We start from the raw sequence: 19432 nt of genomic DNA, 5'->3' as shown, positions 1-19432 counted from the left end.
ACCAGTTGCCAAGATCTTAGTGGCTTTTCTTTTTATGTTAAGTTTCAAGCCAGCTTTTACAATCTAAATTCTTCTTTAATTTCTTCTATCAAAGTGGTATCATATGTATGTCTATTCCTCCTGGCAATCTGAATTGCAGTTTTTGATTCATCTAACCTGGCATTTCACATGATGTACTCTGCATATGTTAAATAAATAAGGTGACATTATATAGGCCTTGTCATACTCCATTTACAATCTTAATCCAATCAATTTTTCCATGTTCAGTTCTAATTGTCACTTCTTTTTTTCTTGACCACTCATTATATTTCTCAAAGTTTTGTTTGCCTATTTCCTTTCAAGAACTAACTTTTGTCTCTTGACCCATGTATAGGTTCTTCAGGAGATAAATAAAATGATCTAGTATTCCCATATCTGAAAATTTGGCCACATTTTATTGTGATCCACAGTCAAAGGCTATTGTGTGGTCAATAAAACAGTAGATATGACCACATCATAGTTGTTTGTAACAAGATCTTTCTTGTTTGTTTTTTTTTGTGTATTCCTGCTACTTCTTAATATCTTCTGCTTTTGGTAAGTCCCCATTTATCATGCTAATTTTGCATGAAACATTCCCTCGATATTTCTAATTATCTTGAAGAGATCTCTTGTCTTTCCTATTGTATTGTTTTCTTCTATTTCTTTGCATTGCTCATTTAAGAAAACCTTATGTCTCCTTGCTATTCTCTGAAATTCTGCATTCAACTTTCCCTTTCTTCCCTATCTTTCTCTTTCCTTCCTGTCTCAGCTATTTGTAAAGCCTCATCAGACATCCATTTTCCATAGTTCTTCAGGCACTCCACCAGATCTAATCCCTTATACCTATTTATCACTTCCACTACATATTAATAAGGGTTGTTATGGACAGTAGTAAAATGCTACCCAGCAATATCACTACTAGGTCTGTATCCCAAAGAGACTAAAGAAAGAGGAAACTACCCATATATAAAAAAATTATTATAGCAGCTCTTTTCGTGGTGGTAATGAATTGGAAATTATGGGGATGCTCATTAATTGGGAAATGGCTGAACAAGTTGTGGTATATAATTATGATGGAATACTATTGTGCTATAACAAATGACAGGTAGGATACTTTCAGAAAAACCTAGGAAGCCTTACATGAACTCATGCAAAGTGAAATGAGCAGAACCAGAAGAACATTGTACACAGTGACAGTAATAGTGTGACAATGATTGGCTATGAAAGACTTAGCTGTGATCAAGAGAGGGATCTAAGACAATTCCAAAGGAATCATGAAAAATGGTATCCACCTCTAGAGAGAGAACTGATGAATTGTGAGTGCAGATTGGAGCATAATTTTTTCACTTTATTTTTATTGCTTTTTTTTCAACATGACAAATACAGAAATATGTTTTGTGTGACTTCACATGTACAACTGGTATGATGTTTGCCTTCCCAATGGGTGAGTGAAGGACAAGAAGGAGGGAGAGAATTTGGAACTCAAAATTTTTTAAAAATGAATTTTAAAAATTAATTATTACAATTTAAAAAGAATATAATTAAATATTACTGTACTATAGGAAGTAATGAATATGATGAATACAAAGAATCATGCAAAACATCTACAGGGACAGATAGTAGAAAGCAGAACAGCAGAAAGAAAAAAAGCAGGGTCAAGAAGACAGTATACACAACTACAACAATGTATATTTGTAAATGAGAAAAAACAAATTAAACCAAGTGATTTTTGCAAAATTACAAAGAACAAGCATGATTCAAAAGAAGGGATATGAGAAGACACTCTTACCCTATCCCTTTGGAGTGGTGAGACATCCATCAGTGTGGTACACTGAATATATTTTCACAATTTTTCAATGTATTGATCAGTTTTGGTGATTTCTCTTTTTTATCTTTTAAAATAATATTTGTTAAATTGCATGGCTCTCTAGAGGAGAGAAAGAGATATTAGGGAAATGTTTGGTGATGAAAAAAATACATGAATAAAAACCTATTTTAAAAAAGAAAAAAATGTGCGAGAGACGTGCCCTAATTACAATTATTCATAAAGTAATTATTCGTGTGGTCATATAAAGAAGTGTGCCTGCAAAAGAAGAAAATAGAATCTGGATGGATATCTGAGGTTTATCTATTAGGGGGAGACTCAGATTTATTAGGATAAGTAAAAATAATTAGTCATGTATTACAGATCATAATATAATATATTATCACTTTAAGGTTTATTTCTGAGTTTAGTTGGCTTTGCTATTAATCTGAGAAACAGTTGTTAGTTGAGTTTGACTCAGCATTCCTGGATAAGAGTTGCTAGATTTGAAAATGACAAACATATACTGGAGAGAAATGTATACCAGAACTGTTCATGATTTGAAGATAAATATAATTTGCTTATACAGACATAAGATTTTGATTCATAATCATAAACAGAGGTAGAGTTGTTTGCAGGGAGGATAGATTTTGAATTCAGAAAGAAAAGGGGAGGTAAGGAAAAGAAAGGGAAGCAGAGAGGAGAGGGAAGAGAAGGTGAGGAAAGGGAATGGATTATATAGAATTTAGGAACTTATAGGAGCCAGGTAAAGAAGAGGGAGCAACTAAAGATGAGAGAAAGGTTTCAAACTTGAATAATGGAACCGTTTTCAAAAAGTTTTTTCAGGAAGAAGTTTTGGAGGAAAATGGTGACTTCTACCATTGCACATGTTACATTTGAGGTATAGGTTGAATGTTCATGTGGAGGTATCCAGAAAGCAGTTAGAAATAAGGTCAGGAACATACTTTTATATCTAACATTTACAGCATATAGTAGGTCCTTAATAAATACTTATTGATGGAGATGGATAGAGGGTTGGGTGTCATCCACACATATATGAAACCATAGAAATGGATTAGAATACATAGAGAGAAAATACTGAATGGAAAAAAAAGTTTGGGACAGATGCCTGAGGAATGGTTATACTTATTTCAGACACTACAGAAACTAGTATACTGTTTATCTGGATTTTCTGAACAATACAATGATTCATGGCAATTCCAAAAGACTCACGACAGAAAATGCTCTCCACATCCAGAAAAAGAACTATGGAATCTGAATGCAGATCAAAGTATACTATTTTCACTTTATTTGTTGTTATTTTTTTCTTTCTTGTGGTTTTTGCCTTTTGATCTGATTCTTCTTTTACAAAATGACTAATATGGAAATATGTACAACATGATTGTGTGTGTATATATAAACATATATATGATTGCTGTCTTGGGGAAAGGGAAGGGAAGGGAGGGAGAAAAAATTGAAACTTAAAATCTTACAAAAATGAATGTTGAAAACAATGTTTACATGTAATTATAAATAACTAAAATACCATAGAAAAGAAAAAAAAAGTGAAAGGCTGGACCCAGATTTTTCTAAGGTTGCAATTCTAAATCTATGAATCATTAACTCATCAGTTGCCAGGCAGGAAGGCTCATCTTTCTGAGTTCAAATTCATCCTCAGATACTTACTTGCTGTGTGACCCTGGGCAAGTCCCTTAACCCCAACTGCCTCACTAAAAAAATAAAAGAAAAAGAAAAAAGAAAACACAGAATACAATCTTTGTGTCCCAAGAGCTGGCTATTTTCCATTTCTGCTAAGCAGAGGATGGGAACCTCAGTCCCTGCATTTTATGCTCCACATCTGTGCGCTGGTGTAAATAAATAGAACGCTATAAATTAGTAAAATCTGAGTTCAAATCCAGACTCAGGCACTTACTACTTGTGTGACCCTGGACAAATCACTTAACCTCTCCTAACCATGGTTTTCTCGTCGACTAAAATGGGGATAATAAGTGCCTGTATTTCCAGGGCTCGCTATGGGGAGATGAGATAAAATTGTAAAGTGCTTGGTAAACCTTAAACTGTTACCTTATTAAATTCCTAAACCCTTCACATTTTTAATGCAGAAACTTCTATACCTTTCATACTTTTAAAGCAATGAAAAACACCTCATTGCTCTGGTTTCTGTTGAATTTCCAGTTTTTCCCGAATTCTCTGCCGTTTTCCTCTCCGCTCTCTGCTCTCTACCCCGCCCTCTCCCACCCCACGTGCTTCCCAGGGAACCAAGAAACACGCAAAGGACGCAAGCGCACCTATCTTCAGTCTCCAACTAGAGGCAGAGGAAAAGGGGAGGCGGGGTACTACGGTAGCCTCTAGTCTCGCGATACTTCCTTGCGAGCGAAGAGCGTCACAGTGCTTAGTGTCGGAGCTCTCTTCCCTTCTCCCTTCTTCCCGGCGCTCGGCGCAGACTCCGGAGCGCACGGCCCGAGCATCATGACGTCGGCCTTGGAGAACTACATCAACCGTATCCTTGAGCTGCCGCCTTGGCGGCGGCCTCGCGCCCTCTCCTTCCGTCCCTTCCAAACCTCCCCCACCCCCACCCCCACCCCATGGTCGTGTCGGGGATCATTAGCGGCTCTGGGTCCGCTGGCCTAGAGAGCTGAGCGGGTCCCGGCGCGGCCGGCGCCGGCACGGGATGGGGAGGAGCGACGGGATCTGGGCCCGCCTGCTGGGACTCGGAGACCCCGGGCGGGCGCTGTTGTCCCGGCAATCGGGGCCCGTACGCCCCGCCCCTTTTCCGGCAGATCTTAATTGTGGTGCTCTTTGTCCCCCTCCAGCAGCCACTGTCCCCCTCCTCTCGCCAGCCTCCAGGCGAGACCATCTGCCCCTGCGAGCCGCCCTGGCCTCCTCCCGGAGAGACAAATAATGGGCCGGTCTCGTGGGTGCCACTTGCAGAAATGAGAAGGATCGTGTCTAAACTAAAAACAAGAAAGGCCTCTAAAATACCTTAATTTTAGGGCCTCGGAAGGAAACTAATCGAGGTTTCATTCGTTTATCCTTGTTTATCGGGGGGGAGGTGCGGGGATCGAGAAAGCAAATTACTATTTGGAGGTCTCTATTTGCTGGTAATTTAGGCGGGCTTTAATTGGACGCCTTAGAGGAAGTTAGATAAGAAAAGGGTTTTTTAAGGTTGCACAGTGCCAAAAGTTGCAACAAATCTGCAAGAGCAGTAAAACTTTATAGTTGTTTTAGGACAGAATACTCTTAATCCCATAGCTGAAAGAGTGAAGTTGTATTTCAAAGAAAAGGCAGCGATATGAAATCGTTTAAAACGCTGATTATTTTTCCCCCCTTTGGTAACAGGATATCTTTTACAGAGTTTTCAGACCATCATAATCTACTTTCTATATTAGGAATTTGGAATATCTATATTCACCAACTGTGACAGTAATATTTAAGATTTTCTAACAAACTTAGTATTCTGTATCATGCTTAAGGTTACAACATAGACTTTCCCAAAGGAATACTTCCTTAATCCCTGTTTTATCAGGTACAGTTGCTGTAATTACATCTGATGGCAGAATGATTGTGGTAAGTATTCAGTCTACACTGTTCCATCATCTCAGAATGTTTTATATGTAGAATACCTGTTTCATTGTGAGATGGAAATATATTTTTATATTTCTTACATCAGCTTAGTGTTTTTGATAGAGTGTTGGTCTGTTGGTCTTGGTATCCTATTATCTGTTGGACCATAGCCTCTTGAAGCCTCAGTTCTCCTGAGTGTAAAAGGAGATAATGTATAAAAAGGGCTTCACAAACCTTATGACACTGTTCTCTCCTGGTTTTCTTCCTACCTACCAGTCCTTCATTGGATCTTTATTTGTGTTGTATTCATTAACTGGATTTTCCCCATGGCATTGTCTTGGGTTCTCTTCCCTTTTCCTTCTATCATTTTTTTTCTGTTCCCCCTTCCCTATCTCATTTTGTGATATCATCTAGATGTAGATGATTCTCAGAATCTCTATATATCTTGCCATAGTCTCTTCTTAGCTTTAGTCCCACATTACCAGCTGCTTTTTGGACTTCTTAAATTAAATGTTCTCTAAGCATCTGAAGTTCAACATGCCCAAAACATAACCCGTTACATTTTCCCCCAACCTCTCCCCTCATTCAGACTTTACTGCTACACCATTATCCAGGTTTGCAACCCTAATGCCATCCTTGATTCTTCTCCCCCCACATATCCATTACATTGCCTAAATTTCTCATTTCTTCCTTTATAACATTTCATTTTTTCCAGACACATAGCTGCTACCCTACTTCAGGACTTTCTCTCTTCTGGAATATTGTAATGTAGCCTTCAAATTGTGCTCCCTATGATTTTCCTAAAGCACAGGTTTGACCATATCAGTAAACTCCAGTAGCTCCTCCAGGATTATCATTACATACTCCATACAGATCACAACCCATTCACATTTTTTCATTCTGTGCAATTCTTGAATTTGTCCTCTTCTCAGCCCTCCACAGGGATTCAACGTGCTGGGGTTCCTAGATCTTTTGACATTTCAGCATGCCAGGGAGCCTCTGGAGTATCCTTCACTTTCACTGGGAATAGCCTACCCTCTTCTTTTGGCATACAATTCTTTGAATTGTCTGACTTGACCATTGCTTAAAGAGTAATGGAAGGGGCCATAGTAGGCAGGAAAAGACTTTCATGTATTGAGAGTCATGCAGAAGCATCATAGTTCTAAGTAGTATGTAAAGAAATTGACCAGTTATATTGAGGCTAGGGGGAGAAGGAATAGAAAGTTGGCTGCTGATATAAGCCTTTTCAAGACAAATTCATTTTTGAAAGTGAAAATTGGTGAACTTATATGACCTATAGTTCAGGTAAGAAACTCTAAGTAGGAATTGAATGTATATTTTCACAGATTGTCAAAGTTGGAAATGACAAATGACCTTTGAGATCATCTAGTTTAACTCTCTGATTATAAAATTAATAAAGCTAATATTCATATAGCTTTTTAGGGTTTGTATAGTATTTTACATCTATTATCTCTTGGTCCTCACAACATTATAAGGCGGGTGCTTTTATTCCCATTTTACAATTGTGTTTGAAAGAGATTAAGTGATTTATTCAAGGTCACACAGCTATTATCTGAGTCAAGATTTGAACTCAGGTCTTCCTGGCTCGATTCATATCCAGCCTTCTGTACACTGTGACACCTAACTACCTAGGTGTCCTTTATTTTACAGAAGAAATGAAGCCTAGAAAAAGATTTTTTTAAAAAAATCATTCATCTAAGAACACACAAGTAGTTAGAAGTAGAGTTAGAACTAGAACCCAGGTATTGTTTTCTTTTTTTCTTTTTTTTTTTTTTTGTGAGGCAATTGGGATTAAGTGACTTGCCCAGGGTTACACAGCTAGTAAGTGCTAAGTGTCTGAGGCTGGATTTGAACTCATGTCCTCCTGACTCCAGGGCCGGTGCTCTATCCACTGCGCCACCTAGCTGCCCCACCAGGTATTGTTTTCTAATCTAGTCATTTCTTTTAAACCCACATTTTAATTTCCTGTGGACATGGTTATGGATCTCTTCAATATTTTTCCCATGGCATTTACTTGGTGGTCATACTTAATCTCTTTTTGAATCTCAGAAAATGTTGGTTTCTTTTTTGTTCTGTTGCTAATATTTTTTTATCAGTTTTGCTAAGGGAGACAATGTGGCTTCATGGATAAAGGAACATTGGCAGAGTGAAGAGTCAGAAAAACTTTAAGAGTCAAGAAGACTTGAGTTCTAGTCTTGCTCATGAATCATTAATTAGCTCTGTGATTCCTGACTAGTCACTTAATGTCTTAGTGTCCTCAGGTAGTTTTCTGAGATTGTATACATTGTGAAATACACATGCCTTTTGCATTCCTTGAGCTAGGTTTTTATCCCAAAAGCTTCCTACACAAGTGAAATCACTAGTCTGAATAACAATTCAAAATCTATTACTAAATAAACATTTAATCAACAAAGATTTATCAATTACCAAATCACACACTCTTAGGCACTAGAGATAAAAAGACTAGAGTGGAACAGTCCTGGATTTTATTTGGAGGAACAGAGATATAGTAGAGGGACTGCTAGGTGGCACAATAGATTAAAGCCTGGAGCCTGGACTCTGGAAGACCTGAGTTCGAATTTGGCCTCAAGACACTAGCTGTATGACTTAAGGCAAATCACTTAATCCTGTTTGTCTCAGTTTCTTCAGCTGTAAAATGAACTGGAAAAGGAAATTACAAACTAGTCCAGTATCTTTGCCAAGAAAACCCCAAATGGGGGCATGAAGAGTCAGACATGACTGAAATGACTAAACAACAAGGCACCCAGTGGAAGGGATCATCTAGAAGGGGATCATCATAAACAGTTCCTTTTCTCAGTAAAGTATGACAACTGCTATCATGGAGTATATGACGTTTTGGCTGGTATTTTTGTTTTGAAAATGTGTACAAAAATTAGACTGGGAATCATGTCAGGGTTATCGTTCTATCTCTCTAACTTAAGAGGTATATACTTTGGGAAAGTTGTATAAACCTCAGTTTTCTGATCTATAAAACATAACCATAATATTAATAATAATATATGCCCTGTCCAGATTATGGGATTGTTCTTAAAATTGTGAATATGAAGGTGCTTTGTGAAAGATAAAGCATCTGTGTAAAACTGTAATTCAACTGTTATTTCTATAGATTTTCTTTCTACAGTAGTCCTTTTATTAGTAGTAGAGACAAATCCTTTCCCTAGATATTTCATAATTGACCCCCAGGACGCATTAGAATGTGGATCATTTTATTAAGTAAAGTAACAGTTACGCTGTATGGAAATTGTTCAGAGGAGCTCAAAGTTTTAAAAAAGTATAGTCCTGACAAACCTAAATAAATAGCAGGCTTCTATGATTAAATCTGATGGGGTTTTTGCTTCCTGCCTTTGTTCAATAAGTTTTTCCTGTAAGTGAACTAATGTGATGTGATTTTTTTTAATTTTATGGAAGCCCAGGATAACTATTTCTTAATATTAGTAGAATTAAAAGGAAAGGGTTTTTTTTTCCCCCTCTGGAAAATTTTACACACAAAGAAAAAATAAAACAGCTTAAAGCCTGTCTTTGGAAATATAGTTCATGTTATTTGATATATCCCAAACCTGTCTAAATGCTATTTTTTAAAAAAGTTATACATATCCCAGTAGGCTCTTTTAGGTTGGTGATAAGCCAGTCTATATGAGAATTGTTTGCTAGTTAATATTTTTTTAAGCATGATTTTTTCAAACCCTAAGTTTAGTTTTCTTTTGGCATTGCTTTCTGGGTTGTGTTATTCAGATGAAGATATATACAGAAAATTTTTTTAAAGTGTAAACATTCAAAAAGAACCACATAAATTTAGATTTCCCCAGAATTTCTGCCAACTCTTTTCTTCCCTCATTTAAAACTTAGTTTCATGAAGCCTCTAATTCAATCGGTCTCCAGTTATTTTATAAAATACAGTTCTTTTTTCCTTTGAAAAATTATAATTTTTTTTTTTAAAGCTTGCTGTTTGACATTTTTATTTGTGTTTATTTGGCGACCTTCCTTAGAATGTAAATTACTCAAATTCAGGGACTTTTATTTTGTCTTTATTCCATTACATCTTGCAGAGTAAATGTTTATTGAACTTAATTAAATATTAGTTCTTGAAAAGACAGCAACTGTTTACTCCTCTTTTGTAAATTCACAATAACTGGTACAAAAAAATATTTTATATAGGACCTTACAATACACCATAACTTTCTGCAGACAGTTGGCACTCAAGCATTTTCCCCCCTTAATAAAGAAAAGATTTTATAACCTAAAATAGTGACAATTATAGAGGGTTGTGTTTTTGTTGTTGTTGTTGGTTCTTAGTTTTAGAGTCATAAAGTAGCCTTTTTAAAGTGTCAAATTTGCATTAGAGAGACTAGTTTTCTAGAATTATCATTATATTTTGAACTTATAAAATGAAATAACCTAAAAACATTTCATTATTCTTTTGAATGTGTACTTCACAGGGAACACTAAAAGGTTTTGATCAGACCATCAATTTGATTTTGGATGAAAGCCATGAACGAGTGTTCAGCTCTTCTCAGGGAGTAGAGCAAGTGGTATTAGGGTTATACATTGTAAGAGGTGATAATGTGTAAGTATGTTTTTTATATATATATATATTTTTTTTAATCCGAGTAGTCCAAAGTATAAGTGTATATAACAGGTTAATAATATTTATTAATGTAGATGTTTTGTTTTTTTCCCCATTCTCTATTTGTTTGTTTGTTTGTTTTTGGTGGCTTGCCTAGGGTCACACAGCCAGTGTTAAGTGTCTGAGCCAGATTTGAACTCAGGTCCTCCTGACTCCAGGGGCGGTACTCTATCCACTGTGCCACCTAGCTGGCCCCCCTATTCTCTATTAAAAGGAATCCCATAGTGAACCTTTTGTAAAGTAAATAATTGTCTCCAATTCATTTTATAACTGTGGGTTTTCATATATTTTCCTTGTTTAAGATGAATTACGAGCTGGGCATAGTGGCACATGCCTGCTACTGGAGAGGCACCTGAGCTGCAATAGGGTATCTGTATTAAGCACAACACTAATATGGACTAAGCCCCTGAGAGTGGGTGCCATCAGGTTGATTCTGACAGCTGGGTCAGGTAGTGGAGAGAGTGTTGGGCCTGGAGTCATAAAGACCTGAGTTCAAATCCAGCCTCCGTGTCACATAGGTAGTAAATAACTGGTGCAAGATTCAGACTTCTTGAATCTAAACCGAGCACTGTGCACTAAAACACCCAGCTGCCATTTTTTAAAAGACAAGGCACATTTGTCCTTTCCCCATTTTTGTAGCACCTTCCATTTTCCATGATCAGCTGTGAGTGACTAAGAAATCACTTCTTCCAGTGCTTGAGGTATCCCACCATTTGGTATTCATTGTGTGGACCATTGTACGTTTTTTTTTTTTTATATTTCTTTGCTTGCCCTAATTTTCAGTTCTATTTTAACCATTTTGTTTTATTCTTTCCACTGTTCTCCTTGGATAAAAAAGGTGAAGCAAAATAAATTTAGTTCAGCCTTCTTACAATTGTCTGTCAATATGCCTTCCATACCAAGCAGTACCCTATGCTTTTTATGATACTTTCCCCAAAAAACAAACAAAAAAATTAAGAACCCTTTTTAGGTATCCTTAGCTTTAATTTCCAGCCTTACCTCCTTCTAGCCTTTAACATTGCTGACACTATTCTTATACAACTATATCAATTCTTTTCATCCTCAGCTACCTTCCTTTGCTTCCATTTTCTTTGCAAGTCTTTTAAAAAAATCTGATTTGGTTGACGAATTACCTTTATTTTTTAGACAAATCCTCTTATCCTTAATGGATAAATTAATTTGAGATAAATTCATAAGAAAGGTGTAAGTAAACTGCTCTTATAGGTCATAGGATTTAGAGCTAGAAAGAATCCATTCTGTTTTCATTTTTGAAACTGGATTCTTAAGAGCTTCTTAGTCTTAATGTCTCCTACAGTACATTAGGCTACTGGCCTTCACCTTCCCTGTAAGCTTCACATATATTCCACATAGTTAGGAATTATATCAGTCAGCATAATGGGAAAATAATGAATTGCTATGTAAATAATATCATAAATCAGTCTTATTAAAAAAGGGGGGGGGGCAGCTAGGTGACGCAGTGGATACAGCACCGGCCCTGGATTCAGGAGGACCTGAGTTCAAATCCAGCCTCAGACACGTAACACTTACTAGCTGTGTGACCCTGGGCAAGTCACTTAACCCTCATTGCCCTACCAAAAAAAAAAACCCCAAAACAAAAGAAATTTTTGCAAGATTTTATCATAGAAAGACCATTATCAAAGTTACTCTAAAAGTCACTTTTAGTTTCCTATTGATTGTTATAAAAACAGCAGTATTTTTATAATTTTTATGCAGTCTTTGAATCCTAAGTGCTAGGCTGATTTTTTTTTGTCGTCACATGTTTTAATATGTTATGATACCAGTAGCGTTTGACATATAATCTACCATCATAATCTGCCTGGTTTTCTTTAATAATTACAGTATTTTAAAAATTTGTCTGGGAAAGAACATGATTTTAAATATTAGATAAGAACTGTATTTTCAGTTCAAAGTTATTACTACATCATGACTCCCATTTCCATGATTTAGGTGGAAAAATTGTTTTATGAAAATACTAAAATTGTTCTAAACCTCATCTCCTTTCACCATATGTCCTTTGTTTCTATTTTGAAAGACTTCAGTATTTTTAGAAATCACTCCCAAATTTTAAAATATCTTTACATTTTCACATATTCTCTTTTTTCTTTACCTTTCATTACAGTGCAGTCATTGGAGAAATTGATGAAGAGACAGACTCTGCCCTTGATTTGGGAAATATTCGAGCAGAACCTCTAAACTCAGTAGCACACTGATAACCTATATACTTTGGACTTTTGTAAATCTTTTGACTGTACAGATCTACTTATTCTGAGGATAATGTGCAGAATTTTTACAAATTGCGATATCTACATTTTTACTCATTTTGTGAGTGTTGCAGTTTGATATGTAAATTAAAATATTTCTACATTTTGCATTTTATTGTAAGTTTTTTTAATATTGTATAAACATCTATTAGTGACTAATATTCATAATGTGGGGAATTTTATTAAAAAATGGTACTTTTGACATTTTATAACATATATAGGGAAAGTTGTAAGCTGAAATTTTTCCACCACTTAAATCAGGCATACATATATTAATATCACCAGTGGGCAATGAAAAATTGGACCTAATTGAGGTAACATCTACCTGGAGTTCCTCAAATTAAATTTTTTACTATCACTAGCAGTGGTTTATTTCTGCAACTGCTATTTACTGATAGTTCTTATAGCTTCCTGTAATAGTTAGGATTCAATCTGGGTTTAAATGAAAGAGAAAATGATAATGAGAGAGAGATTTCAGAGCAAAGATAGTGAATTGAAAAGTACAAATGAGTAGGAGACACAAGGTTCAAGAATTGTTAAGTTTGGTATGAATAATTTGCCTGAAGTATATTTTAAATATGGCCTTACTGTGTTCAAATTATCTTGATGTTGATAAAATTGATCTGACTGAGCAAATGTTATTTTATAAATGTCAGTAAATGAAAATTTGTTTATATCCACTCAAAGCTTGCTGTCATTGAATAACTTCCAACAGTTTTCTCCAACACATTGAGTGTCAACAGAATATTTAAAGGTAAATTTTCTATGTTAGTACATTAGTCATTTATGTGTGAATTAATAATTTGAAGTCTAGAAAATCCCCAACTTAAAAATTAATTGTGATAAAAAAGTTCTTTTATTGGTATAAAAATTTTGTGATGTAAAGTTTTAAATAGCTTTTCATAGAAATAATGGATGATACAAGAAGTCGTTACATTCCTAGGTTAGCCTACAGATGCCCATAAAGAGCTGAAATTTTTCAGTGGGAAAATAGAAAATATTATACTGTATCTTGAAGAAAAGTCTTAGAGGGTGAATATAAATGACTTTGACATTTTCAAGAGCTTTAGAGGAGGATGGGAGCAATGATTGTGTATTTTTGCTATTCCTAACCTTTGGTACAAGTGTTTGTATCTATTCTTCAAGAATATGTAATTAGTTCATCAGTGCACGAAATAACATCCAGTGCTGGGACTTAGGCTTAACCTAGTGATGCATCACAGCTAATTTGGTTCTGCTGAGCCCACATTAGGTTCCTCTCCAATTTGGTTAAGAATTGCTGAAGGTTGTACTTTGCTACCAGAGGGTCTGAGAAACTAGGCCAACCTCCACACCAAAATAAGACTTGGAATATACTTGACACTGAACAGTGACTTTCTGGATCACAAATGGAACAAAGAAGAGAGAGGTTTTTGCTGATATAAGCAGGAAACCAGAAGAGAGTATGACAGAGGATGTATATTTACAAAACACAGTTTTCAATGTAATGAAATGATCTATGAACACTAAGAGAGGAGAGATGGGAACATGCCTTATTCCCCTTAAAAAAAGAAAGGAGGGACAGCTAGGTGGCCCAGTTGATAAAGCACCAGCCCTGGATTCAGGAGTACCTGAGTTCAAATCCAGCCTCAGACACTTGACACTTACTAGCTGTGTGACCCTGGGCAAGTCACTTACCCTCATTGCCCCACCAAAAAAAAAAAAAAAAAAAGAAGGGAGAGGGTAGAGGTTCTTGGACTTGGTTCTCAGACTTAAGGCAGACAGTGAACCTGGTGATTGATACAAAGAGTCGTCCAGTCAAGACAGGTTGGTCACAGTGGAGCAACCATAATGGCCATGGTGCTCATGGCTGGGGCCAGGGCAAAACATTGTAATACTAGCTATGTGCTTTGTATCTTGGGACCTGCCCCACAGGTAATGGAAAACTAAAACTAAAACTGAGCCAAGCAACAAAGAACTAGGAAAGTTTGGCTTTAATAAATTGCATGATACTGCCCATATGTATTAATTAGGTGGGAAGTGGCGTTGTGTATGAAAGATCATCAAAGAATTAACAATATTCAGTTAGCAGCTAAACAGAACAGCACAACTAAAACAACTTTAGTTAATTTACCTATCAGTAGAAACAGGATAGTGAAGCCTGTGGAAATTTTAATTGCTGTAATGCTTTCTATAATGTCTGTTCTTTGTAGTTCTTTTGTTAGTGTCCAACTCTTCATGACCCCATTTTGGGGGTTTCTTAGCAAAGATACTGCAATGGTTTGCTATTTCCTTCTCCAGTTCATTTTATACATGAAGAACTGAAGTGAAGTATCTTCTTTCTGACAGTTGCCTTGAGGTGCCCCAAGAAGTTAAATGACTTAACTAGGGTCACTCAATGTATTTAGAATTTTATTTTTCCCAAATTACATGTAAAAAGAAATTTTAACATTAATTTTTAAAACTTTGTGTTCCAAATTCTCTTCCTCCCTCCCTCCCTCCCCATCCCCCCTTACGAACTCAAGCAATTCAATATAAGTTATACATGTGTAGTCATGCAAAATATTTCCACATTAGTCAGGTTGTGAAAGAAAGCAGACAAAAAAGACTTTAGAAAAAGGAACTATCAAAAATATGCTTCAATCTGTATTCAGATACCATCAGTCCTTTCTCTGTAGATAGATTGCATTTTTTATAAGTCCTTCGGAGTTGTCTTGGATCATTGTATTGCTGAAAATTACTAAGTCATAGCAGATCATCTTACAATATTGCTGTTATTTTGTATACAGTACATTTCACTTTGCATCGGCTCATGTACGTCCAGGTTTTTCTGATAGTATCCTGCTCATCATTTTTTTTTATAGTAAACTACATTTATATAGTACTTTAAAGAGAGATTTCCTTATAATAAATCCATGAGGTTGATTATTGCAACAACAATAAGAGGTAATGTTTATATAGTACCTTATAGCAGATGAAGAATTTTCTTCATCATAGTCCAGCAAAGTACCACCCATTTTATCATTATCATCCTCTTATTCATCATCATCCTCATCCTTTTATATTGATCTTGCCTCTGCTTCACATTTTTTTCAGTCACAACTGCTGTGTGTCCCTCCTTCCTAGTCCCTCCCCATGATATTCAGTCTATTTTCTATCTTCTTTCACCCTATCCCTCTTCAAAAGCATTTTGCTTCTGATTGCCCCCTCCCCTGATCTGCCCTCCCTTCTTGCAACCCCTCCTCCCTTTATCCCCTTCCCCTCCTACTTGCCTGCAGGGTAAGATAGATTACTCAATTGAATGTGTATGTTATTCCCTCTTTTGAGCCAGTTCTGATGAGAGTAAGGCTCACTCATTCCCCAGCACCTCCCCCATCTTCCTCTCCATTCCATATGCTTTTTCTCCTTTTATGTGAGACACTTTATCCCATTCCACCTCTCCCTTTCCCTTTCTCCCAGTGCATTCCTCTCACCCCTTAATTTTATTTTTTAAAAAGATAATCCTCCCTTCATATTCAACTCACACCTGTGCTCTCTGTCTAAATATATTCCATTCAGCTGCCCTAATAATGAGAAAGTTCTTATGAGTTAGAAGTGTCATCTCACATAGGAATGTAAACAGTTTAACCTTTTAATATCCCTTATGCTTTCTTTTCCCTGTTTACCTATAATAAGGTAAGTTTCTCTAGGGTCTTGTATTTGAAAGTCAGATTTTCTATTCAGCTCAAATTTTTTCATCAGAAATTCCTGAAAGTCCTCTCTTTTGAATTTCCATTCCCCCCCCCCCCAAAGATTATACTCAGTTTTGCTGGGTAGGTGATTCTTGGTTGTAATCCCAGTTCCTTTGCCCTCTGGAATATCATATTCCAAGCCCCCTGATCCTTTAATGTAGAAACTGCTAGATCTTGGGTTATCCTGACTGTGGCTACACCATACTTGAATTGTTTCTTTCTGGCTGCTTGCAATATTTTAGCCTTGATCTGGGAGTTCTGGAGTTTGGCTGTAATATTCCTGGGGTTTTCATTTTGGGATTTCTTTCAGGAGGTGAATGGTGGATTCTTTCAATTTCTGTTTTACTTTCTGTTTCTAGAATATCAGGGCAATTTTCCCTGACAATTTCTTGGAAGATGATGTCTAAGCTCTTTTTTTTGATCATGGTTTTCAGGTAGTCCAATAATTTTCAAATTATCCCTCCTGGATCTATTTTCCAGGTCAGTTGTTTTTCCAAGAGATATTTCAAATTGCTCTCTATTTTTTCATTCTTTTGGTTTTGCTTTTTTGTGTCTCGATTTCTCATAAAGTCATTAACTTCCATTTACTCAATCCTAATTCATTAGCAATTATTTTCTTCAGAGAGCTTTTGTATCTCTTTTTCCATTTGGCTTTTCAAGCTGTTGACTTTTTTTTTCATGACCCTCCTCTATCACTCTCATTTCCCTTTCCATTTTTTTCTCTACTTCTCTTACCTTATCTTCAAAGTCCTTTTTGAGCACTTACATGGTTTGAGACCAATTCATATTTTTCTTGGAAGCTTGGGATGTAGGAACTTTGATTTAGCTTTCTTCCTCTGAGGTTGTATTTTGATCTTCCTTGCCACCAAAGAAACTTTCTATGGTCAGCATCTTTTTTTGTCTACTCATTTTGCCAGCCTATTTCTTGACTTTTAACTCCTTCTTAAAGTGGGGCACTGCTTCCAGGGCACACCGTCGCAAGCTTCAGAGGGTCCGAGGTGGTACAATTTAAGGAAAGGCACATTCACTACTCCCCTTGCCTGTGCAACCACAGGCCTGTTTGCCCTCTGACCTGGAAAAGAATCCTGTTCTACTGTGTCTGCAAACTCTGGCATTCCTGAGCCCCTCCCCGACCTGGGCTACCACTCAAAACTGGAACCTGGATTCTAGCTCAGACAAAACAACAGAGTCCCACCTTAGTGCCAGCAGAGACCTCTGTAATCTCCCCCTGGCCAACATCCTCAACCTCCTCACCGTCCATGGGATGAGTTCCAGAAGCAGCTGCAGGTGAGAGGATCCTCTGGAGCAGCCTGCCTGGTGCTGGATATGCACAGTGCTGCCATGGGGCTATGCTCCACTCTCACCCTGACACAATAGATCCTTCCCTCTGACCTTCTAAGCCCTCTTTAGCTGGAAAACTATCTCACCCCAGCCTTTTGTGGATTCTGCTGCTCCTGGAATTGTCATAGCATTATTTGAAGGAATTTGGAGGGGTTTTGGGGGAAAGCTCAGGGAAGTCACTGCCTTTCCTCTGCCATCTTGGTTCCACTCCTCCCAATTAATCTCAATAATTTTAAGAGTGTAAAAAGGTCCTGAGACCATAAAATTTGTGGACTGATATGTTCTGAATTTCTCCCTGTTTCCTTCCCCCTGGAAGAATAGTAATGGCAGCTTTAATAGAAGCTCAGAGCAAGTTCATAGCAGTGATCAAAGTTTGCTTGCATAATGTCTGAAAGCAGAGTTAGAGCTGTTCCTGAGCCCCAAACTATTGTACTGAGGAGGAGATTTTGAATTCACTGGGCAATGTGATGCCACATTCTGGCCATAGAAGGAAGATTTGCTAGGCAGCACCAGTTTTGGTAGTTTCATTTGGAACTCCATGCAAGAGTTCTTAACTTCCAAAGAGCCTTGATGTGTGCATAGGTGTGATGAGAAGGGAGGACTTGGGAAGACTGGAGGACTATGGGAAAGAGGGATTCATCAAAATGATGGTTTCCTTGATAGCATCTTCAAGTTCTGGGGGGAGTTACTAGGCTATTTGAGTGCTTTATGTTTCCTTACTTGTTAACAGGCACTTGTGTTTAGTATCTTATGGGCTGTACCAAAGCTTTTATCTTGTACACTGAAAGTATGTGTGGGAGTTGGGGTCACTGTTGTCCACATTTGGGGAAACTTAACATCTATAAGCTGTATCTAAACTTTATTTTGAAAATTTCCCAGGATTATGTTTAGTGCAGAGCAAAGAGGCAAAGAGAGAAACTGATCCTTTGGGATCAAATCCCTGGCATTAGACCTGTATTATATGAGGCTAGAGTCCTTTCAGGATTCCCAAGCCAAAGGTTACAGATGAATTATGATTTTATGGGTGTGATTATGGTGCCTGGAACTTAATTGATCTTTAATAAAAACTGATTGAGTACTTTTATTGATGCAGATTGTAACCTGTCTGTGTCCTCTCACTTCTTATCTATTTTATTATAAATCCTCTGCAGGATGTCCATCTAATATGATTCTCCCTCTGGTTCTTTTGCCATTGCATGGATTCCAGTAGAACAAAGAATTGCTCTTTGGTTATTCTTTGCTCCTGTCACGTGATGTCAGGATCGCTATCCTGCATTTGGTACAATGTGTTACTTCAAAGCCAGAGGGTTTAAACAGTCTTCACTAAAATCATATTCCAGTACTCTTGGGCACTTCTCCAGCTAATTTTAAAACATTCCAAAGGATAAAAATGAGCAAAAACCAAGGGCAAGAAGGTTGGTAAAGCAGTCAACAAAGAAGTTCCCTGGGGTCTCCTAAGGCTCCTGCAAAGTCTCATAGACTAATTTTACATTCATTTTCCCCAAAGGTCCCAAAGCTGGACCCCAGATAAGTCCACCTGGAGGCAATGTTAATCCCAACTGCCCCACAGTGTCCTTGCTTGCAACAGTCCCAGCTAGTGGTATGACACCTCCCAGTTCTACCAGTCTCCTAGCTCCCAATAGGACCATTTTATTTCCAGTCCTGTATCTCTGAATTAACAATACATAGCAACTTAATAATCAGTGTCAAATTATTAGTACCAACAATTGTTTGTTTTTGAAGGTCAATGACATCACAGAGTCCGAGCATGAATTAGATTTAAGAGAGGCAGAGTTTCACAGAGTTGTCAGGTCAGCCTCATTCTCTCACAGAGCCATAGAAGTCCAGTGGCAGGACAAAAGTCAAGATGACTAGAGATGTCCCTGGATTCAGTGGATGACCTTGGCACTGGTTAACTGGTGGGAGAAGTTAGTAGACTAGAGATGAGGCTGCATGGAGTTGGTGTGACTTAAACTAACCCTGTAAGGAGAAAGTAGGATTGAGCTAAGTGGAGATGGGTTTCATT

The 19432-nt window shown here is 37.2% G+C and overlaps 1 protein-coding gene across 1 annotated transcript; it reads left to right on the top strand.

The window, feature by feature from the left end:
* Positions 1–4182: 4182 nt before the first annotated feature.
* LSM8 (LSM8 homolog, U6 small nuclear RNA associated) lies at positions 4183–13941 on the top strand. The gene is made up of 4 exons (XM_043968939.1): positions 4183–4343; positions 5370–5410; positions 9886–10013; positions 12214–13941. The coding sequence occupies exons 1-4, from the start codon at positions 4313–4315 to the stop codon at positions 12302–12304; spliced, it is 291 nt and encodes a 96-aa protein (XP_043824874.1). The 5' UTR covers positions 4183–4312; the 3' UTR covers positions 12305–13941.
* Positions 13942–19432: the final 5491 nt, after the last annotated feature.

The sequence above is a fragment of the Dromiciops gliroides genome, chromosome 5 (genome assembly GCF_019393635.1).
Source record: "Dromiciops gliroides isolate mDroGli1 chromosome 5, mDroGli1.pri, whole genome shotgun sequence".
In the NCBI taxonomy this organism is placed as follows: domain Eukaryota; kingdom Metazoa; phylum Chordata; class Mammalia; order Microbiotheria; family Microbiotheriidae; genus Dromiciops; species Dromiciops gliroides.
The sequence above is the reverse complement of the archived record's forward strand: the minus strand, read 5'-3'. Positions and strand labels throughout refer to the sequence as shown.